The sequence below is a fragment of the Eptesicus fuscus genome, chromosome 19, assembly GCF_027574615.1.
Source record: "Eptesicus fuscus isolate TK198812 chromosome 19, DD_ASM_mEF_20220401, whole genome shotgun sequence".
In the NCBI taxonomy this organism is placed as follows: Eukaryota; Metazoa; Chordata; class Mammalia; order Chiroptera; family Vespertilionidae; genus Eptesicus; species Eptesicus fuscus.
The window spans coordinates 905001-927268 of record NC_072491.1 but is presented as its reverse complement, the minus strand read 5'-3'; the positions used below and the strand labels follow the sequence as shown (position 1 = coordinate 927268).

Genomic DNA, 22268 nt, shown 5'->3' with positions numbered 1-22268 from the left:
GCGGTCACTCAGCCCATCAGAGCCCCAGCTTTTCTTCTGGGAAATGGGATCGTGACGATGCCCCAAGGCTGCCAGGCGTGGCGGGGCTGTGTGGCGGCTGAGCGCCGGACTGGAGGCAGGGAGCCTGTTCGCACTGGGGGCTCAGAGGCTCAGATAGTCCACACCGGGGCTTCCAGGTCGGGGGTGCGCGCAGCCGCCCGCCCCGCCTGGGAAGCTGCTCCGTGGAGAGGGCGGCTGAGAGCCCTGCAGGCCCTGTGGGCTGGCCGGGAGCCCAGCGGCCCGGACGCTTCTCAGAGCTGCCGGCGCTCAGCAAGCACCAGGAGCTCCAGCCGCAGGATCCAGCGCAGACCTGAGGGGCGCCCTCCAGTCACTGCAAACCTGAGGCTGGAGAGCCCTGGGGCCTCCCTCTCGGGGCTCTCCCTCCCCAGCCTTGCAGGGGGGACAGGCACCCGGGCGTGTGCCACCGGCCGCTGGGCTGCGTCCCAAGCGCAGACACCTCTGAACCCCTTGCTGAGTCATGTACGTTCCCCGCCCCCACCCAGGCGTCGTTGCTCCCGTTTCTAAAGGGGCAAAGGGCGGGAATGCCTGGGAATCAAGTTGGGGTGGTCAGGATCTTTGGGGGGTAGGGGTGAATGTGGGTGGGGACGAGTAATGAGGCTACAGGCTGGGACTGAAAGGTGTATTGGGGCCAGACTGTCATGTGCCCTAAATCCGCCGCTTATGCTTTGGGGGTGTCGCCCTGCGGGAGTGGGGAGCCCCTGGAGCCTAGGAAGGTCGGCTTCCAGCAGAGTCTCCCACGAGCGCCCCCGGGGCTGACTGTGCCCATTTCTCTTGCGAAGTCCCGCGGCCTGGGCCGGGGAAGCGCTGGACCCTTGGACTCCCCTCAAATCAGGGGCCGAATCTCGGGGGCCAGTGGGGCGCTCGCTCCTGGCCGGGCAGGGACCCTGCGGGCGACTATCCGCGATCCAGCCTGCCCCGCGGAGCGCGACCGCCAGGTGGCGCTGTGGTGCTCCGCGCGCGCCTCGGCGCCCCACCCGCCCAGGAAAGCGATAACGGCGCCGGCGGCCGGGCGGAAGGGACCACTGAGGACACGGGGGTGCCGGCGGCGAGGGGCGGGGTTCCTGCCTGCAGCACCCGCGGCCTCAGGCTCGTTCCCCCCTCAGCCGGCTTCGCGAGGTGGTTCGCTCCGGCCGCGCGGCGCTCGCCGGTTCCGGGGCTGGCGGGCGCGGGTAGCTGCGCAGCGCGCACCGGCTGGCCCTGGCACCGCGGGCCGCGTCGCGATGCTGCAGCTGCTCGTGCCCCTGCTGGGCTTGGCGCTCGCCTACTTCGCGCTGCTGGACGGGTGGTACCTGCTGCGCGTCCCGTGCGCCGTGCTGCGCGCGCGCCTGCTGCAGCCGCGCGTCCGGGACCTGCTGGCCGAGCAGCGCTACGCGGGCCGCGTGCTGCCCTCGGACCTGGACCTGCTGCTGCACATGAACAACGCGCGCTACTTGCGCGAGGCCGACGTGGCGCGCGCCGCGCACCTGGCCCGCTGTGGGGTGCTCGGGGCGCTGCGCACGCTCGGGGCGCGCGCCGTGCTGGCTGCCTCGTGCGCGCGCTACCGCCGCTCGCTGCGCCTGCTCGAGCCCTTCGAAGTGCGCACCCGCCTGCTGGGCTGGGACGACCGCGCCTTCTACCTCGAGGCGCGCTTCGTCAGCCTGCGCGACGGCTTCCTGTGCGCGCTGCTGCGCTCCCGCCAGCACGTGCTGGGCACCTCGCCGGAGCGCGTCGTGCAGCACCTGTGCAAGCGCAGGGTGAGCCCCCCCTCCCGGTGCGCGACCCCGCCGTCTCCCGGTCCTTGCCCCGCCCCTGGTGAGACCCCTTCCCTCGGGGTGCCCGCCCTGCAGCGCACCGTCCTTCCTTTTGGACCCAGAGCCTCCTTCCCTGGTGCCGTTCTTCCTGGGGCTCCCAGGGCCCCCGAATCCACTCCATACCGGGACTGTGCTTGCCCCCTCGCCACTTCCTAGCCCGACCCCTCAAGCCTCCAGGCCCTTGTGCCACCTCTCCCAGGACCGGCGAGCCCAGGCCAGGCCTCTCCCAGCTCAGTGTTGTGTGTCGCGGAGTGTGGAGCCGCCCTCTCTGGTGCTTGGTTCTGAACGTAGTGTGTGGGGGGAGGGGTGTCAGTGAGAGGAAGTTGCTGGGAGTTCTGAGACCCCCTCTCCCGAGCTCAGAGCTGAGGGGGTGTCGCCGGCCCCTGGGACTGGCTCTGGGGACGGAGCCGGAGAGCTGCAGCCCCTCGCTGTTCCAGTGGAGAGAAGAAGCCGCAGCGCTGCCTGGGGCTCGAGGTCCCTCCCCAGGGCCGGCGGCCAGCTCCTCCCGGCACAGCGCAGCCCCCCCCTGCCCTCCCCGAGCTGCCTGGCAACTGGGCCCTGGGGACGGCCCGGCGCTGCCCCGGGAGGTTGGCAAGGGCAGACTCTGGCTGCAGGCGGGTTCCCGAAAACGCCGGGGGCTCCTGTGCCCACGCCGGGCAGGGCACTGCCCTCCGAGGACAGGAGGGCCGCGGCCTCACCTTCCTGGTGAGAGGTCAGCGTCTCCCCACCTCAGAGATGGGGAAGCAGGCCCAGAGAGGGGTGGGATCTGCCCGAGGCTGCACAGCGAGCCCCAGGAACACAGCCAAAGGCCCCGGGTCTCCCCGACCGCCTCAGGGGCAGAGGTGTCCTGCGTGCCCCTTCATGTGCCAGGAAGCCGGCAGGGGGTGGCCATCAAGGCTGTGAGTCTGTGGGTGAGCGAAGGCAGAGGAGGGGAGTCCGGCGCTCTCCTGCCCGGGAAGCTGCGACGTGGTCAGGCCTCGGCTGAGGGTCACTGAGCTGATGGGGAGGTCCCCACGAGAGGTGGGGGGCTGACCCACGGAGGCCCCAGGGACGTGCCGAGGACACCAGCCAGGGCCAGGGGGGCCAGGGGCGGGCCGAGCCCACTGCCCAGAGTCCTGCATGCTGAAGGATTGGGTCCTTGGGGGACCGGCTCCCGAGAGCCAGGCCTGGACCCGGAGCAGAGCCCGAGCCTGAGCCCGAGCCTGACTGTGCGGTGATGCGGCCGCGCCCCCCCCCCCTCGCCCCCATCTGCAGGGGAGGCTGGGCCTCTGGGTGCTCTGAGATGGTGGCATGTCCCTGGGGCCTCCCCACCCCCTGGCTCCCAAAGCCAGTCGGTTCGGCCTCTGACCCCAGGCCTGGCCCCGCATCTGGCCTGCCACCCCATTGCAAAAACGGGGCCAGGCGGGAACTCAGCGGTCAGGCCGGGAGCTGGAAGGGCTGGGAGGACAAGCTCAGCCCTTGATGGCGCCCTCGAGAAAGAGGGGGGCTCGAGACAAGCCCTTGGGGTGCTGCCCCGGGCCCTCCGCCCTCCGGCCCCTGCTCTGCCTCCGAAGGCCTCTGGCTGCTCTGGGTTCCCATCTGTCACCCCTCCGGCCCGCAGGCCTCAGAGGTTTGGACCTGATTCTGGGGACAAGGAGGGCTCAGGGCTCAGGCAGGCCCTGGGGACGCAGGCCTGATGGAGGAGGCGGTGCCTTGAGAGCAAGGACGGGAGAGGTTTAACCACCGAGGGCCCAGGAGCTGGGGGCCTGGGCCAGGGAGGAGACACCTGGGCCTGGAGACCATCCGCAGAGGCATGGAGGGGGGCGGCAGCCCCTGGCCAGGCTGTCCCTCCCTGCACTCCTGCTGGTCGCCCTGGCAGCGGAGAGCTCAGGGAGCCGGTCTCACCCCCCTCCCCCCGCAGGTGGAGCCGCCGGAGCTGCCGGAAGACCTGCAGCACTGGGTCGCCTACAACGAGGCCAGCAGCCGGCTGCTCCGGGCCGAGAGCGGGCTCGGCGACGAAGTCGGCAAGGACCAGTGACCATCCCCGCCTGCCGGCCACTACCAGGCAGTCACCGCCGCCCCGCCCCCGCCTGCCGGGGCGCACACTGCAGGATGGGCTGGCCCGGCTCTCCGAGCTGAGGTGGCCTGCGACCAGCAAGGCCCCCTTCACTCGCTCGGCCCTCCCCCACCCCATTACTGACGGCCCTCTGAGCCTCCCCGCTGAGCATGGGATGGGGTGATCTAGGCGCCCCGTCCTCCGGGCAGAGGCGGTGAGTGAAGAGGGAGGCCCAGGGTCCTTGGCGCTGGGACCGGGTCCAGAGCTAGCTCGGAGCTCAGGGACCACCTGGAGCCGTGCTGGGCACCGAGCCGCAGTGGGAGACGGTGGGGGGCGGGGCAGGGCCGGGGCCGTCCCTCGGGCTGCAGGTGAGGGTGGCCGGCCCGGGGCGGCGTCGAGCAGGGCGGAGGGCACGGGGCTTCTGTGGAGGTGGCGAGCTTCCTGTGGCCGGGGGGGGGGGGGGGGGGGGGGGGGCCGCCGCACCCCGCCCTCGCCTGTCTGCATTCCTTGGTCCATTGGGGTGTGCTGTGGGGCCACGGGCGGCCCCGCCCTCTCTGGCCCTCCCTCTGAGCTGTCCTTGCCTCGCACCCCATTCTGCTGCCCATCTCCCCTTCTTCCTCGGAGGGGCTGCCTCCCTGATGGGCCGGGGCTGGGGGGGTCTTCTCGGTTTCACCCCAGTGGCCTGGCCTGCAGCTGCCCTCGGGGCTCCCCGTTGGGGCCACACACACACACACACACCCCTGCTCCAGCCTGATGCCTCCTGTCAGCTGGAGAGAGGAGGAGCTGGCCAAGACCTCCGAGCAAGAAAGCCCGGCCGGAACGCGCTCAGGCCCTGGGGGTGGCGCTGCCCCGCTAGCGCCTCGCCGCCCAGCCTGGAGGCCCCGCCCCCCGCCTTGGAGCAGGAGCGCCGCCGCCTCGCGCCTCGCCTGCCCCCTCTCCTTACGCCGCCGGGAAAGCTGCGATGTTTGTTCTGTTTAGAGGAAGCCCGCGATTAAAGGGTCTTCGACGTGCGTGTCTGAGCGAGGTCCTCCTTTGGAAGCCCCGAACCCCCTCCCGGAGCCGCGGGCACTCCCTGGGTGTGTGCTGAGTCGGGGCGTCCGGCTGGTGGGGCTCCTGTGAACCGGGGGACCCGGCTGGCAGGGCAGGACTGGCCCCAACCCGGGCCCGGCGCCGGCTTTCTCTCCCCCCGGGCCTTGCTGGCCCGTTTCAGGGCACTCGGCCCAGGTGTCCAGCTTGGTCCCGGGGTCAAGTCCCGTGACCCTCCAGGTGCTCCCTCCGGAGGTAGTGCCCCACAGTCTGGGTCTGTGCCCCCCGACTCCGTGGGGGGGGGTGGGGGAGGGGCTGCATCCCTGCTCTGACCTGCCCAGGAGGACCTGGTTTGCAGCAGGCATCCAGTGGGTGCGGGGCAGGCGGGAGTTTGCAGCCGGGCCGAGGCTGGGCTCGCCTCCCCCGGTGGGCTGGGCAGGTGTGGGACTGAGGGAGAGGTGCGAGGGGACAAAAGGAGAGGGTTATGCAACTCAACCGCCAGGCCTGGCAGGCGCCTGGGGCAGGGCGGGCGCTCCGGGGGACGGGGGGAGGGGAGACACAGGCCCCAGGCTCCCACTCCAGACAGACGCGCCGCCCTCTGGGAACGGGGCCTGGGAGGTGCTCGGGGGGTCGGTGCCGGCCCAAGTCCAAGGTGGAGTGAAGGTCCCTCCGCACTGGAGCCTGGGTTTCCTCAGACACAGGAAGTGGGGCCCGGAGAAGGGGGGTGTGGACGCTCAGGGCCCCCCCACACACACCTCTCAGCACCCTCTGCCACGGGGCCCCAGGGGGACCTCGTCGCGGGCTGGGTGAGCGGCAGGGGGTCACTGCTGGCCGGCCTGGCCTGGCGCCCCCTCCACCCAACCTCTCCGTCATGGGAGGCCTTGCCCGGCTGCCTCCGAGAATCCACCCCGACCTGGCTCTGGTGGGTGGGGGGCTCCCCCTGCACCTGGGGTCCCATCTCCTGCCCCCCAGCCCGCCGCCGAGCCCCTGAGGGCTAGAGGGCAGCGTCCTGCTGGTCAGTGTGTCCCCGGCCCAGTGACCATCCTCGCTCCCGCGGGGAGACAGCGGGAGCCCGTGATGTGCGGTGGCTGGTGTGACGAGGAGAGAGCGGTAGGCGGGGGGAGGGGGGGGCGCGCAGGCTCCAGGTGAGGCCCCAGATACGCAGGGGGAGGCGCCCCAGAAAGGAGACGGGAGGCCTGGTGCAGGTAGGCGAGCTTCTTCAAGGGCGTTTGGGCCGGGAGGCGGGGGGTGGGGCGCTAAAGGGGGAGGCTCAGGAGGGAGGCCAGCGTGAGGGCCAGGGCCAGGCCACGGGGGCCGCGGGGGGCGGACGCCCCGACCACGTTGCACAGGTCGACATTACAGCAGGACACCGGCCGTGTCAGGCCGATGCCGTCCGCGTCCGAGGGCACGCACTTGCTGGCGCAGGCCTTGGTCACCGTGGCGTCCCCCAGGAAGGGGTACACTGTGGGCAGGGGGCACCCGCGTCAGGCCTCGTGCCTCCGGCAGGACCCCCCGCGGGCCGCCACCCCGTCTCACTCCCTCTGTGACCGGCCCCCTGTCCGCCCACAGCACCAGCGAGCGCCCCCGGGGCCAGGCACACGGCCACCGACGGGTCCTCGCCGGGGAGGCCGCACTGACCCCGGCGCAGCCCCGCCCGCCCGCCCCCGCGCACTGACCCATCTCCCGCGAGTAGAGGGTGGTCTTGCACATGGTTTCGTTGGCCTTGCACGTGGCGATGGTGACGCAGCTGAACTCCCCTGTGGGCTCCTGGCAGCTGAAGCATCGCAGGGCCACGGCTGGGGCGGTGACAGGGCGGGTCAGCAGGCCCTGCCCTCCCGAGCCCCGTCCGGAGACCCGGGGCCCAGGTGCCCACGTGAAAACCGAGTCCTGAGGCAGCGTGTGCCCGGCGGGGGCCTCCCGGGGTGGGGACAGGCGGCTTTGGCGGTGTCCGGGCGACACTGGTGTCTGCAGGGCACGGGGGGGGGGGGGGGGGGGGAGGGGGCGCCGGGCAGGGACCCAGGCAGGTCGGGTGCACAGCGCAGGGGTGGGGCCCGGCCACTCCCCTTCCCTGCTACCTGCCCCACCCCTGCACGGAGCCCACAGGCTTCTGCACCCGCACTGGGTGGCGCTGGGTCCCGCTGGCTAACCTCAGTTTCCCTCTCTGGGAAACGGCAGAACCATGTCGTCCGGCTCAGACCCAGCTCCTCCTGCGGTGGGGCGTAGGGGCCCCAAGGGGCTGGGCTGTCCCCTCCGCTGTTTTCCCAGGTGCTCACCCCTCTGTCCATCCTCTGCTGCCCCCAGAACTCCCTGGTCTGGCCCACACCCAGCCCGAGGGTCCCCGGGAAGGGCAGCTCCCTGGCGGGCACCCAGGGCCTCTGCCGGTGACCCCAGCACCCTCACTGCACCCTCCTCACCCTCAGCCCCTCCATGCTGCCCCCCCCCCCCCCCGCCTCCATCTCCCTCCACCAGGGGACACCAACACTCCTCACCTCCCCCTCCCTCCCTCCCTCCCTTCCTCACTGGAGGACATAGAGGGAGGGCGGGGAGATGAGAGAGAAACAGACATCAGCACCCACCCTGACGGGAATCAAACTGGGGGCCTACCAACTGAGCCCTCAGGCCGGGTGCCACCCCCCCTTTCTTCCTCTCCTGTCCCCCAACCCGCCCACCCCAGCACCCCTGGCACCCTCCCGCCTCTCACCAAGCCCGCCGCAGGAGGCCAGCGCCAGCGCCAGCAGCGCCAACCTCGTCCCCCGCATGGTCCAGTCCCGCACCGCCACTGCGCTCTGCTGGGCCTGCCCGCGGGGATAGGCGCCCAGCACAGCCCAGACCGGTCAGCCGGGCAGATTAGGGGTGGGGAGCCGCCCCGCCGTGGGCCCGCCCTCCCCCTGGGCTCCCAGGCCCCTGTGGGACATCTCCACCCCTTCCTCATTCCTCCACCTCCCGCCCCGTGACCCCCCTTAGCGTCTGGGTCCTTCTCCCTCCTCTACCTGGTACCCCTGTGCCCGGAAGCCCCCTCCCCCCAGGCTGCAGAGGAGAGAGCGGAGGGGGGCTGCCCACCCCGACTCCCACCCCCGTGGGGCACCCCCTGCCTGCACCTCCACTTCAGCACCAGGGCAGATTCCTGGTCTGTGACTCTGGGCCCAACCCCCCCCACACACACACACACACCAGGGCCCCCTCGCAGCTCCTCTGAGGGGGTCACGGGGCAGGGAGGGCGGTTTGTAGTGACTGGGCAGGCTGCTGCCTGGGCAACCGGCCACAGTGTGTGCGGCTCCGGCTCCGGAGACAAAGATAATGCGCTGGGTCAACAGAGGTCCCCGCTGGAGGGGGAGCGGAGGGGCCAGGGTCACCTGGGGACGCGAACCCTGACATCCACCTGGACCTCCAGTGGCTGCCCCTCGGGCCCACGGCAGGTCGGGAGATGGATGGGAGTCCCTGGGCCAAGGCTCAGGCAGGAGAGGGCACTGGGGTCCGATGATCTAGCGTGGCTGCAGCCACCGCTTCCCACCACACACATGCACACTGGCATACACACGTGCACTCACACCGGCGCGCGTGCACACACACACCCCTGGGTGCCTGCACCTCAGCCCTCCCAGGGTGCGCCTGCCTGTGACCCTGTCACCCCCACTTCACCCACAGATGCCAGGGCAAACCCAGGGTGGGGTTTTTAATGCAGCCCTGGGGCCTCTGGCAGAGGGTCAAGGCCAGGGTCTCCCCTCGGGGCTCACTGCCCCCCACCAACTCCAAACCTGCTCCTCTCTCCCCCACCACAGCGGTGCCCTCCCCCGGGTTGGAATTCTCTGTCCTGGGTCCCCCCTTCAGCCCCGATTCCCTGGCGGGTCCGATGTCCTCCACGGGAGGGCCTGTGTCTCGTGGGCACCGGGTGGGGCGAGGGTGGGCACTCGGCTCCAGGGTGCCAGCCCTCGGGCCTGTGCCCGGAGGTGGAACTGAGGCCCCGGCAGCGGTGAAGGGCGGGTCTCCAGAGGGCTCGCCCGCTCCTCGGAGCTGCGGTGGCACCGGTGCAGGGCACTGAGTGGTTGGCTCCCCCCGCCGCACCCCTCCCTCCTCGGGGCAGCCCAGCCAAGGCCTTCCTGTCCTCAGCCCAGGGGCTCCGCCCTGCTTTCCTCCAGAGCGCACACCTGCCCGGCACAACCTGGCCCCCAAAGCGGGGCAGCACCCCTCCTCCAGTTTCCGCCGAGCCCCTGGGAGGCCTGGGCCGTCCTCCCTGCAAAGTTCAGCTCCTGCTTAGGGTGGGGCCTGGGCTGGTGCAGTGGAGGCTGCCTGTGCGCCCAGGGGTCCCGCTTTCCTGGGTCCCTCCACAGTCCCAGGCTCAGGGCTCCGAGTGACCAGGGTCAGGGCTCAGAGTGTGACCAGGATCAGGGCTCAGCATGTGACCAGGGTCAGGGCTCAGGGTGTGACCAGGGTCAGGGTTCAGGGTGTGACCAGGGTCAGGACTCAGCATGTGACCAGGGTCAGGGCTTAGGGTGTGACCAGGGTCAGGGCTCAGGGTGTGACCAGGATCAGGGCTCAGCATGTGACCAGGGTCAGGGCTCAGAGTGTGACCAGGGTCAGGGCTCAGAGTGTGACCAGGGTCAGGGCTCAGGGTGTGACCAGGCTCAGGGCTCCGAGTGTGACCAGGGTCAGGTTCAGTGTGACCAGGGTCAGGGCTCAGGGTGACCAGGGTCAGGGCTCAGCCCTTGACCAGGGTCAGGGCTCAGGGTGTGACCAGGGTCAGGGCTCAGGGTGTGACCAGGGTCAGGGCTCAGTGTGACCAGGGTCAGGGCTCAGCGTGTGACCAGGGTCAGGGCTCAGGGTGTGACCAGGCTCAGGGCTCCGGGTGTGACCAGGGTCAGGGTCAGTGTGACCAGGGTCAGGGCTCAGGGTGACCAGGGTCAGGGCTCAGCGTGTGACCAGGATCAGGGCTCAGGGTGTGACCAGGGTCAGGGCTCCGGGTGTGACCAGGGTCAGGGCTCAGTGTGTGACCAGGGTCAGGGCTCCGGGTGTGACCAGGTTCAGGGCTCAGTGTGTGACCAGGGTCAGGGCTCAGGGTGTCCAGGGTCAGGGCTCAGGGTGACCAGGGTCAGGGCTCAGGGTGACCAGGGTGGGGATGCTCCCTCTGCCCTGTGGCCTTCCCCCCGCCCGTGTCTGGTCTCCTGTGGTGTCTGGGCTGCAGGTGGGCGGTGCCCCGGGCGCCCAGTTGGATGGCCCTAGGCCGATGTTCTCAGCTGTACAGAGGCTCCCCCAAGGCAGCTGCTGAACCCCTTCCTTCCTCTCCTTCCGGAAGGACCCCAGCCTGGCTGTGTCCCCAGGGACCAGCACCTCCGGGTGAGCAGCAGGAACGGCGATGCCGTGAGCATCTAGTCCTTGCGCTTCCCGGGGGAGGGGACAGGGGACTGCTTGTCATCGGGGCTTCTTCCCCCGCCCCCCCCCACCCCCACCGCTCCACCTTCCCGTTTCCAGGAGCGCAGCTGGCACCAAAGGCCCCGCGGTTCTTCCAGGGGAACCATCAGGCTGTGGGCCCCACAGCTCAGAGCCCTGCACACCCTCCGGGGCCTTCCAGCCCTCACCGCGCCCGCCCCCCCCCCCACCCCAGACCTGCCTGAAGCAGACTGCCCGTCTCAGGAGCGGGGAGGGGGCAGAGCTCCGGCCCTTCGGGGCAGTCGGGCCCACGGGACCCGGGACCCTCAGGCTGGCTGGCGGGGCCTTGGGGGTCAAGGCAGGGATCCTACAGCGGGCCAGCCCGGACTGCGGACAGACGGACGGCGGTCACCCCGAGGGAAGGCGCGGGGCGAGCGGATTCTGGGGCCTCCTCTCCTCCCATCAGCCCAGCCGCCTGCCCAGCTCCCTGAGGGTCCGAGCCCCTCCCCCAGGCTGTCGGCCTTGGTTGGACGCATCCCTCCCGGGGGGGGGGATCCCAAGTCAGGCCCCTCCTAAGGCCCTCGCTCTGCCTGTCTCCGCCAGCCTGGTGGCCCTCTGCTGTCTCCGGCTCTCCAGGCCCAAAATAGGCCCTGAGTCAGCTCTGGGCGCCGCCAAATATAACCCACCCCCTCCCCCGCGGAGCCCCGGGCTGGGAGTGCAGCGGGCAGCTCGGGTTGGCTGAGTGAGAGGGGACAGATCCCACCCAGCCTCAGGCAGACCCCCCCCCCCCCCCCCCCCCCCCCCCCCGCAATGTTATGGAACTGGAGGCTGCCCCTTGGGGCGCTGTGCTGGAGAAGGAGACCTGGGTGTGGGGTTTATTGACTTTCGAGGGGAGGAGGTGGACTCACAGCGAGCCCTGTCCCTTGGCCCGCCCTGTACCACTATCCGGTCAGCCCTCAGGCTCAGGGCTCCGAGTGACCAGGGTCGGGGTCAGTGCGGTTTCCTGTCCGCAGGTGGCTGACCGTGTCCGGTGTGGTTCCCGCAAGCTCCCCCGGTTACAGCTGTGTGTGCAGACCCTGTGCCAGGCGTTACATTAGCGAGAGCAGCATTGAGTACCCCCCCCCCCAGACCTCGTCCTCGCTGACCCCAAGCTGACACCCTCCCTGGACAGCCGGGGACGGAGGCCTTCCTCCCAGGGCCCTGCTCCACGGCTGCCCCGGGGCTGCCAGGAAGGTGGGGCACCTGCCCACCAGCGCCCCGAGGCCCCATAAATAGCACTGCATGGCTGGGCACCCCGTGCCGGGACGGAGGGCTGAGCTCTCCCACCCGGGCCAGACGCCTCCGGAAGGCCAGGCCCACACCCGCCTTCGGACACGGACAGGCGGCCGGGGAGGAGGCCCCGCGGCTCAGAGGCCCAGGCTTCTCTGGCAGCCGGTGCTGGGCGTGGCTGGGGGGTCGGGAGCGGCCAGGGGAGCGGGTGGGTGTGCCTCTCGGAGCTCCGTCGTGAGTGGTCTTCAGGGGGGGCAGGCAGGGGTTCAGAGCAGACCCCAGAGGGTGGCCAGGAGCACGGGGACCAGGGCCGGGGCCCCCGCGGTGGCGCGGCCGGCCCCGTTGCAGAGGTCGTACTGGCAGCAGACCGTGGTGGAGGCGTGCTTGGAGTAGCCGTCGTACACGGTCTCGAAGCAGCTGGGCACGCAGGACTTGCTCACCTTCATCTTGGTCGGGGTGAGGTCTGCGGAGAGCGGGAGGCGGGCTGACCCGAGAGGGGCCGCGACCCCGAGCTGCCCCTACCCCTCCCCCCAGCAGGCAGGGCCATTCGAGCAAGGTCCCCTCCGCTGGAGGCTCCCAGAAAGGACCGTGGGGCACCCCCTCAGTCTCCCCCGCACCCCGGGAGCCTCCCGCTCGGTCCCAGGAGGCCGGGCAGCCGGACTCACAGGTGCGCGTGGTCATGCAGTAGGTGACCATGGACGGGCAGCGCATGGGGTTGAAGCAGTTCTCCCCGTTGTAGGCGCACACGTGGCAGTCCAGGGCCTGGGCTGGGGGCGGCGGGGGTCACAGACAGGGAGGAGCCCTCCTCAGGCCCATCAGACCCCCAGTCCCACCGCCTCCCCAGGGCCGAAGAGCAGAGCGGAAGGAGAGATGTCAGCGGGGACCTGCCTCCCTCCCCACTTCCAGCCCCCGCAAAGGATCCGTCCCTCCCTCCACCCCCCCTCCATCTTACCCAGAGGCAGGCCCGCCAGGGCCACCAGGAACAGGGCGAGCAGGGGCGCCATGGCTGGGGCCAGAGGGCAGAGTGGGCGTGGGGAGTGGACAGTGGCCGGCCCTCGGTTCCACTCGGGCGGGACTGGGGGGGCACAGAGGGGGCTGGACCGCCCCGTGCCCTCTGGAGCTCCTGGTCCGCTGGCGGCACCGCAGCCCTGCACAGAGGGGGCGAGGATGGGCGCTGGGCGGCTGCCAGCGGGCAGAGGAGGCGCCAGCTCAGCCGGGTGTCAGGAACGGCCTGGGAGGGGGGGGTGTGGGGGGAGGCGTCACCCATCAGAGGAGCAGGGGTGGGACCGGTGCAGACGGGAGGGGTGGGCAGGGAAGGGAGGCGGAGGGCCCCCGAATGCCAGGCCCAACCCACACGCTCGCCACCCAGGGGTGTTCACGCAGGGGCCTCTGGGAGCTTGGCACACAGCCCTCTCCCCACGCAGGCCCGGGGTGCAGGGTGACTGGCCAGGGCAGGCCGAGGCCCCAGGGTGGTTCCTCCTCAGTGCTCCCTCCCATTCTCGTTTGTTCCTGGGGTGCTCCTGCGTGTTCCCCAGTTCCTGATACTCTCCAGACCCAGGGGTCCCCCTCCCAGGAAGACCCCCAGAGTTCACCCTGGCTCTCAGGCCTGAGCCCCTGTCACTGCGGGAGGCCGCCTTCCGGGCCAGACGGTGGGAGGAGACGCCCCCTTTGTGGGAAGCGCCCCCTTTCTGGGAAGGCCTGGGTGTGTGGGGGTCGGGACCCCGGCTCACCTCCCCCCGCGGGGACATTCGGGCTCCAGGGCCCAAATCAGAATCCCCCTCCCCGGGAACAACAACCCCAGCTCCGGGCCTGTTGATGGGGCGTCACCCTCGGATGGCGCAGGCCCTGCCCGCCCCCCTCGGAGACCCGCCCCAAAGACGCAGGTGCCCGGCGGGTGGGTGTCGGGGTGACCTCCACCGTGACCTTCAGCACTCACCGCGGCCGCTCGCCTCCCCGGGCCTCAGCCTGAGCGCGTCCGTGCGCCGGAGCGGTCCACGCCGCCGCCGCCTCTGCGCGGGGAGGACCCGCGGCGCGTGGGCTCCCGAGGCCCCGCCCCGCCCCGCCCCGGCTCTGCGGGCACCACCGCCCCGCCCGCGGGCACCGGGCCCAGCCGGGCGTCCGGACGCTGCGGCACCGGGACAGCCGGCCGCTCCCACACGCGCGCGGCCCCGCAGTGACACCCACGCGACCCCCAGACGCGCGGGCCGCGCCCCGCCCCCTCCTCCCGCTGCCGCAGCGGCGGGACGGGGTGGGCAGGGGGAGGGGCGCACCGCTCCCTGAGGCCGCCCGGCCCCTCCCTCCTCAGCCCAGGTCGGGGGCGACGGGACCCGCAGCGCTCCCGCCCGCCGCCCCCTCACCTGCTGAGGGACCCGCCAGGGACCCGCCTCCGGGGCTCAGCCCCGCCCCGCCCGCCAGGTGCCCGAGCCGCCGCGGCCTCCCACCCGGCACCGCCCGAGCCAGTAGTGGTTTTGCTGTAACTTTACTAACATTCAGCTTCTGTTCCATTTTAGGCAAAAAATAAGATTGTCACGGGCCCCAAAAGTCTCGTTTTTGTTTTGTTTTTCAATGAGAAGTAAATACAGGCCCGGCCGGGTGTTCCCTGGTTGGCCGCCAGCCCATCTGCGGGGGGGGGGGGGGGGGGGGGTCAGGCACACAGGAACCCACCGGTGAACCGCTCCTGCTCCCCCCTCTCTCAGAGCCGTCGTCCACGGCCCGGCCGGGTGGCTCAGTGGGTGGAGCGTCGGCCCGCGGACTGGAAGGTCCCAGGTTCGATTCCGGCCAAGGGCACAGGCCTGGGCTGCGGGCTTGATCCCCGGTGGGGGGCGTGCAGGAGGCGGCTGGTCAATGATTCTTATCATTGATGTTTCTATCTCCCTCTCCCTTCCTCTCTGAAATCAATAAAAAATATATATATATATTTTTATTTTTTTTATTTTTTAAATATATATTTTTTTAAAAAATAAAAGCGATCGATACCTTTTTTAAAAAGAAAGGAAGCAGGAGTGACTACACTAATATCAAGCGAAGTGGGTTTTACAGAGAGAACAGAACCAGGGATAAGGGGGAGCTAAGCTTACCTACTTTGGTTTTTTGTGGGGGTTTTTCATCTTTCTTTTTTTAAAATATATTTTATTGATTTTCCACAGAGAGGAAGGGAGAGGGACAGAGAGCCAGAAACATCGATGACAGAGAAACATAGACCAGCTGCCTCCTGCACACCCCCCTACTGGGGATGTGCCCGCAACCAAGGCACATGCCCTTGACCGGAATCGAACCCGGGACCCTTCAGTCCGCAGGCCGACGCTCTATCCACTGAGTCAAACCGGCTTTGGCTTTTTTCATCTTTCTTGTTGAAAGTATTACACGTGTCCTCTCTTTTCCCCCATTAGCTCCTCCAGCCCGCCCCCCCACCCCCCCCCCCCCACCCCCCACCCCGACCCCGGCCTTCATGGGTGGGTGGTTGCAGAAGATGCGGCCACATCTTTTCCTGCTGGACCAGTGGTGGAGGATTCTTTCCGTCGACGAGGCCTCCTGTAATTGACCCGCGTGAACGGTGTGAGAGCGCCCCCTCCTGGCCCCCAGGCGACATTTTAGTAAGGCTCCTTGTCATAATTTTCAGTCCCAACACAACGCTTCAACTACTGAAACTAGAACGAAAAAGGCAAATCCAACCCAAAGTAGGCAGAGTAAAGAAGATAATAAAAGAGAGCACAAAAAAATCAATAAAATAAAGACGACAGAGAAGCCCTGACTGGTTTCTCAGCGGTTAGAGCGTCGCCCGTTGATCCAAGGGTCACGGGCACGTACCTGGGTTGCAGGTGTGACCCCGGGCCCTGGTCCGGGCGTGTGCGGGAGGCAGCCGATCAGTGTGTCTCTCTCACATGGATGGTGTGTTTTCTCTCTCCCCCTCCCCCTCCCTCCTACTCTCTCTAAAAAATAAATGAAAAAATTCGCCTCGGGTGAGGATTAACAAAAAACCCAACCGACGAACAGCGAAAACGCAGTAGAGAAGACGAGTCAAACGGAAAGCGGGTTCTCTGAGAACAGCGTGAGGTCTTTAAGCCCCGCGCCCGGCTGACGGGAAAGAAGAGACGAGACACCTCGCCGCATCAGACGAGAGAGGGCAGTGTGACCGCTCACCCCCACGTGGCAGGGGGAGTCAGGGCGCTGTTAGCCGTGCCCCCGTCAGCACCGCACCCGGAGGACGGGCCGTTCCTTCCGAGGGGGAACACGGGGTGGCGGGAGTTAGAGAACCCTGTGAGCACCCAGACCGTTTATTCTGGAATATTCCTTATTCACGATGGCGCTCTTTCCCAAACGCACAGCTGTGATCCGACGTTGGCCCACCTGTACATGCACTGATTTCCCCTCTGTCTTCTGAAGACGTTGAAATTGTATTTTAAAATCTTCCCACGAAGAACACTCCGGTGAGTCTACGAAGCACTTTAAAGAGAGGATAATAGCGATTTCATACAATCCCATCCGGAAACGGAGGAGACCAATAGCACCCCGATACCTAAGCCAGACACAGACATTCCAAAAAAAAGCGCCCACAGCCCCCCCCCCCCCCCCATGCTCAGCTGTAAACATTACAAGCGGCCCGGCCGGCGCGGCTACGGGGCTGAGCATCGACCCAAGAGCCAGAAGTCACGGCTCGATTCCCGGTCGGGACACAGGCCCAGGTTTTGGGCTCCATCCCCAGTGGGGGGCGTGCAGGAGGCAGCGATCCATGGTTCTCTCTCATCATGGATGTCTCTCTCCCTCCCTCTCCTTCCTCTCTGACATCAAGAAAAATACATTTTTTGAAAAAACATAAGAAAGTGACCCCATGGCCAGCCCCTCTGTCCAGTCGCCGGGTCAGAGTAGCCCGTTCCTCCCTACGAGAGGGGACCTGGTCAGAGTCGGGGGGTCAGGTGGGTCTAGGATGATGAAGGGGTGGGGGGCTGCCCAGTGGGGTCACAGGCCCCCGCCTGGAGGGTGGAGGTGGGGGGGGGGCCAGGCCTGTTCTTGCACTGAAGTTGGCCTGGAAGGTTGCCCTGCACCCTGTGACCTTCCGCCCCGAGTCCCGCCAGCCCAGGCGGTCTCTGCCCACGGGGCCGGCTGGTCCCCCCGGAACGTGCAGGGCCTCCTGGGCCCACGGGCTGCGACTGCCCTTGCAGCGACCACACTGTGGATGGAGCACGCCCTCCGTCCGTCTGTCCATCTGCAGCCCTGAGGGGGCTCCCAGAGAGAACCAGGCAGCGGGCCCAGAACCTGGGCAGCGGGCCCAGAACCTGGGCCGTGGGACTCAGAACCGGGGTAGTGGGCTCAGAACTCGGGCAGCGGGCCCAGAACCCGGGCAGCGGGCCCAGAACTCGGGCAGCGGGCCCAGAACCTGGGCCGTGGGACTCAGAACCGGGGTAGTGGGCTCAGAACTCGGGCAGCGGGCCCAGAACTCGGGCAGCGGGCCCAGAACCTGGGCCGTGGGACTCAGAACCGGGGTAGTGGGCTCAGAACTCGGGCAGCGGGCCCAGAACTCGGGCAGCGGGCCCAGAACCCGGGCAGCGGGCTCAGAACCCGGGCAGTGGGCCCAGAACCCGGGCAGCGGGCCCAGAACCCGGGCAGTGGGCCCAGAACCCGGGCAGCGGGCTCAGAACTCGGGCAGCGGGCTCAGAACTCGGGCAGCGGGCCCAGAACCCGGGCAGCGGGCCCAGAACCTGGGCAGCGGGCCCAGAACCCGGGCAGCGGGCTCAGAACCCGGGCAGCGGGCTCAGAACCCGGGCAGTGGGCTCAGAACTCGGGCAGCGGGCTCAGAACTCGGGCAGCGGGCCCAGAACTCGGGCAGCGGGCTCAGAACCCGGGCAGCGGGCTCAGAACTCGGGCAGCGGGCCCAGAACTCGGGCAGCGGGCTCAGAACCCGGGCAGCGGGCCCAGAACCCGGGCAGCGGGCTCAGAACTCGGGCAGCGGGCCCAGAACCCGGGCAGCGGGCCCAGAACCTAGGCCGTGGGACTCAGAACCAGGCCCTCAGAGGCGGTGCTTTCTTGGCACACGGCCCCCCACACACCCCTCTCCACCCGGGTTCAGGTGGCCGGTGGGGCTGCAGGGCTCACCTGCAGGGACTGACCCCGGGAACGGGACTGACCTCGGCCCCTGCACAGCTCCAGGCGCAGCTGAGCCTGAGGGCCCCAGGACGTTCCAGGGGAGGGTGTGTGAGGGGGCCCCTCCTCCCTGACCCCCCTGTGGGAGGGCCTGCCTTCCCTCTGCCCTGAGCTCTGCCCTCGGCCCCTCAGGGGCACCCCTTCTCTTCTAGGGTTAGAGGAGGTGCCTGGGGAGGGCCTGCCCCCCCCCAACGAGGATAAGGGGTGACCGTGGCATTTCAAGTGTAGCCATGCTTGGCCGGGCCTTGGGGTCCTGCGTGGCCGGTGCCTCCCCCGCCCCTGGAACAGCAGACACCAGACGGTTTCCAAGCGTTTATTCCGATGGCGTTTCAGTAGAAAAATCGAAGGGAACCAAGTGGAATGGACGAGAAGTCAGGGGGTCCGCGTGCCCCCCTGCCAGGGCCCGGGGCTCTCGTGTGGGAGGGCGCTCTCCTGCCGCGGGCCCGGCCCCAGAGCCTCCGAGGAAGGGCCTGCCCAGGCCCGCACCATCACGGCGGGGGCGGGGGAGGGGGCGTGGGAGCGCCCGGAAAGGAATGGAGGCCTGGCCCGCGGCTCAGAGGCTGGGGCCCACGGTGAGGGCCAGGAGGCCCAGCGCCAGCCCCAGGCCCAGCGCGGCGCCGGCCAGCAGGGGGCGGCCGGGGGCGCCGTTCACGAGCCTTTCGTTGCACAGGTCGTCCTGGCAGCACTGGGTGGTGGCCACGCCGCTGCTGACCTGGCCGGGCTGCGGGTAGGTGGGCCGGCACGTCTCCGCGCAGTCCTTCTCCACCAGGTTCCCCGACAGGTGCTCCACTGCCGAGCGCGAGGGCGGTCAGGCCGGCCGCTCTGAGCCCCACCCCACCCCACCCCGCGTGCACCCACGGCGCCCCGACCTTCCCGGACGGTCCCCCCATCCTGGGACAGTCTCCACACCCCGGGACGGTCTCCCCACCCCGGGACGGTCTCCCCACCCCGGGACGGTCTCCCCACCCCGGGACGGCCCCCCACCCCGGGACGGCCCCCCACCCCGGGACGGTCCCCCCACCCCGGGACGGTCTCCCCACCCCGGGACGGCCCCCCACCCCGGGACGGCCCCCCACCCCGGGACGGTCCCCCACCCCGGGACGGCCCCCCCACCCCGGGACGGTCCCCCCACCCCGGGACGGTCTCACCACCTCGGGACCGCCCCCCCACCCCAGGCACCGGCCCCCCCACCCCGGGACGGCCCCCCACCCCGGGACGGTCCCCCCACCCCGGGACGGTCTCCCCACCCCGGGACGGTCTCCCCACCCCGGGACGGTCTCCCCACCCCGGGACGGTCTCCCCACCCCGGGACGGCCCCCCACCCCGGGACGGTCCCCCACCCCGGGACGGCCCCCCACCCCGGGACGGCCCCCCACCCCGGGACGGTCCCCCCATCCTGGGACGGTCTCCACACCCCGGGACGGTCTCCCCACCCCGGGACGGTCCCCCCACCCCGGGACGGCCCCCCACCCCGGGACGCCCCCGCCCCCGGGATGGACACGCACCGTTGGTCACGGTCCGGCAGTAGCGCGCGCTGGCCGAGCAGCTCTGTGGCTTCTTACAGTTGGTGGAACTGGCGCACACGTGGCAGCGGAGAGCCCGGGCTGGTGGGGAGCGGCAGGGTCTCAGCCAGGGACAGGGAGACCCTCCAGGGACCCTCCGCCCTGGGCTCACCGCTGGAAAGGCCCCTCGGGACAGAGCCCTCTGCCACCTGAGGCCACCTGAGGCCAGCCCTGGGGGCCCCAGCAGGAGGGAGGTGGCCGGCCCAGTCTGCAGGGAGGACCTGAGAGCAGTGGCCAGTAGGGGGTGCACTGGAGACCTGCTTCCTGGCCTGGTTCTCGGGGACTCCCTCATCCCTCCAGGGCGGTCCCAGGGCCAGGTGCCCGACCTCAGGCTGAGCAGGGCGGGAGCTGCCTGCCTGGCCACGCGTGACTGTGGGGAGCATGGCTGTCCTGGGGGGACGTGAAGGGCCAGTGGGGGAGGCATCTCCCGGCGGCGGGCTGTGTCACTGCCCGTCGGGGCCGACCCAAGAGGCCATCTGGGATTCTCTGACCCCACATTGTCCGTCCGAGCCGCGGAGACGGGGCTGGTTTTAAATTCTGAGTCCAGCCCGGCCGGCGTGGCTCAGGGGTTGAGCGCTGACCTATGAACCAGGAGGTCACGGTTCGATTCCCGGTCATATGTCCGGGAGGCGGGCTCCATCCCCAGTGGGGGGCGTGCAGGAGGCAGCCCATCGATGATTCTCTCTCATCATGGATGTCTCTCTCTCTCTCTCTCCCCTCCCTCTCTGAAATCAATAAAAATATTTTAAAAATTAATAACAAATAAATTGAGTCCAGCACCCCCACAATCTCAGGATTCTCAGAGCCTCAGGGTCCGCAACTCCAAGCTCCGGCCCCAGCCCCACCGCGGGCGCCCGCCCTCCCTCCCGCGCCTGGGCCCGCCCGCCGCACCTGGGCGCAGGGCCGCAGCCAGGACGATGAGGAGCAGCAGGACTGTCTTCATGGCGGCGTCTTGGGGAGCGGTGGGGCCCTCCTCTCCGGAGGCCTTATAACCGGGACAGAGGCTGTGGGAGGGGCAGGTGGGCAGCCAGCCAGGCAGCGGCCTCCAGCGGGACTTACCCCTCCCGCGGCCCCGCCACCGCCCGGTCCCCCCCCCCCCGGGGTCTGTGCGGCCTCGCTGGCCCTGCAGCGCCCTGTCCAGCCCTCGTCCAGCCCTGCAGCACCGTGTCCTCGCCCCCCCTGCCCCCCTGCGTTCCCCACCCTCAGGGTCACGGCCGGGGTCTGTGCAGGTGCCGTGCGGTGCCCAGAGCTGTGCCCATGGCCCTGCCTTCTGGGGTCTGGGCTCGGGGCCGCTGGGCAGCCAGGCAGAGCCTGGGAAGGACCCAGGGAAGCGAGTGTCCAGCTGAGACGGCGGACGGGGTGGGGGGCAGGGCGGGCTCGGGGGCGTGGCTGCTGGCTGTGCCGCGAGGGGCCCGGCCAGGGGACTAGGGGCCTCTGCGCCAGGCAGACCCGCTGACGGCGAGGGGGCGGGTCCAGGCAGCTCAGCCCATCTCCCTGATGGACGGCCAGCAGAGGGGAGGCGGGGTGGCGGCGGGGGGCGGGGAGGCCTGAGGCTCCTGGGAGCCCCCTGGGCGCAGGCTGCTCAGAGCTGGGCTCCAGACCCCCGCCCTTCCTCCCCGCCCGGGCGAGCCGGCCCCTGCGCCTCGCGGGTCAAGTCAGGGCCGCTCCCCAGTGCGGAGGCCAGGGTGGACCTGCCGAGGCGCCGGGCTGGTGCGGAGCTGCCCCCGGACCTGTGGGAGCAGGAGGGGAGCGGCAGGAGCCCCGGGCCCGTGTCAGCCCCGGACCCTGTGGGAAGGCTGCGGGGCCGCTGGGCCTGGCTCCCAGGGGCTTGGTCAGGGCAGCTGGGGTCTCGCTGGGCAAGGCTGGTCATGTGGGGGTCCCCATGTCCGCACCCAGACGGAGCCGCCCTGAGTTCTGAGGCCTCCCGGCACTCATCAGACTCCCCATGCAGGCGGGGGCGGGTGGGGGAGCATGCCCCGGGCCTGGGAAGCAGGGCACAGGGCTCAGTGACGGTGACGGGCACTGACTGGCCGGGTGGGGGATGCAGGCGGGGAGGGGGGTGTGACTCACTCCCATGGGGCCATGGGGCAGGGAAGCTGCTGGAATAACTGGTTGGGGGACCTGGCAGAACCCCAGGGTCCAGGACGTGGGAGGAGAGAGGTCTGGGCATGAGGCACCAGAGCAGAGGCGGCCGGGTCTGGCTCCGGGGAGGAGACTTTGTCCCCGATGAGCTGCCCACAGGGACAGGGCTGCCCGTCCGGGGCCTTCGTCACATCGGGTCAGCAACAGCCCAGACACAGTTGACTTGTGGGAGAAAGTGGGTGATTCCGATGGCAGGCGCTTTCAGACATCTGGAGTCACTGAGACCGCGCAGCCAGGGAGGGCGTCCTGCAGGCGGTGACCTGGCTCTGCTGTCGGAGGCAGGAGGCAGGATGCAGGGGACAGAGGAGCTGACATGACCCCTTACACTGGCCCCCTTTACCGGTCAGGGATGGGGACCAGAGAGGGCCCTGCTGGTGCCAGGTCAGCATCAGCCACGTCTTCCCCTCACCCTTGCCACACCCCGCCCCGCCCCCCCCCCCCCCCCCCCCCCCCCCGGCCCTCGCCTGCCAGAGAAAGTCACCGCTTTCCAGAACCCGCGCCCTCTCACCCAGCCCTGGAGGCAACCCTGTTCCCAGGCCGGGCGGTGCCCGCAGAATGTTGGCATCAGGCAGAGGAGTGGCACAGGCCCGGGCGGCTCCCCTTCCTGTGTCCCCCACCCCCTTCTCAGCAGGGCCGGCCACACCCATGAGTCAGTGCAGCGTCTCCCTGGGTCCCTCGCGGTCCCACGCGCCCCGGATGCACGCAGAGGCCGGCCTGGCCCCGGGTCAGCCAGCTGAGGAGTGGGAGCCAGGGCCCGGCTCCTCCCTCCTGCCAGAGAGGCACTTTGCACACGGGGCCTCCGGCCTGGCAGGGCCCCCGTCGCCTGCTCCCAGGGCCTGGCCGGGCCCCTATCCTAGTTCTCCCCTGGGACCTGGGCCCTTG

The 22268-nt window shown here is 69.7% G+C and overlaps 4 protein-coding genes across 5 annotated transcripts; 1 reads left to right on the top strand and 3 right to left on the bottom strand.

Annotated features, from left to right (window-relative positions):
- The first annotated feature begins 1169 nt into the window (after positions 1–1169).
- THEM6 (thioesterase superfamily member 6) lies at positions 1170–4333 on the top strand. Its single transcript, XM_008159719.3, has 2 exons — positions 1170–1793; positions 3751–4333. Exons 1-2 carry the CDS (start codon positions 1281–1283, stop codon positions 3865–3867), a joined length of 630 nt encoding a protein of 209 aa, XP_008157941.2. The 5' UTR covers positions 1170–1280; the 3' UTR covers positions 3868–4333.
- A 1834-nt stretch (positions 4334–6167) lies between these two features.
- LOC103302725 (ly6/PLAUR domain-containing protein 2-like) lies at positions 6168–7670 on the bottom strand. The gene is made up of 3 exons (XM_008159768.3): positions 7613–7670; positions 6588–6707; positions 6168–6373 (listed from the first exon to the last, which is right to left on the bottom strand). The coding sequence occupies exons 1-3, from the start codon at positions 7668–7670 to the stop codon at positions 6168–6170; spliced, it is 384 nt and encodes a 127-aa protein (XP_008157990.2).
- A 3451-nt stretch (positions 7671–11121) lies between these two features.
- LOC103302674 (ly-6/neurotoxin-like protein 1) lies at positions 11122–13596 on the bottom strand. Of its 2 annotated transcripts, none has more exons than XM_054708375.1 (4): positions 13481–13596; positions 12497–12775; positions 12210–12311; positions 11122–12007 (listed from the first exon to the last, which is right to left on the bottom strand). In XM_054708375.1, exons 2-4 carry the CDS (start codon positions 12546–12548, stop codon positions 11811–11813), a joined length of 351 nt encoding a protein of 116 aa, XP_054564350.1. In that variant the 5' UTR covers positions 12549–12775; positions 13481–13596; the 3' UTR covers positions 11122–11810. The 2 variants fall into 2 exon arrangements, with proteins under 2 accessions (XP_054564350.1, XP_054564352.1); XM_054708377.1 differs by having other exon boundaries at positions 12497–12692.
- A 4384-nt stretch (positions 13597–17980) lies between these two features.
- On the bottom strand, positions 17981–20227 carry LY6D (lymphocyte antigen 6 family member D). The gene is made up of 3 exons (XM_054708311.1): positions 20136–20227; positions 19188–19286; positions 17981–18471 (listed from the first exon to the last, which is right to left on the bottom strand). The coding sequence occupies exons 1-3, from the start codon at positions 20185–20187 to the stop codon at positions 18236–18238; spliced, it is 387 nt and encodes a 128-aa protein (XP_054564286.1). The 5' UTR covers positions 20188–20227; the 3' UTR covers positions 17981–18235.
- Positions 20228–22268: the final 2041 nt, after the last annotated feature.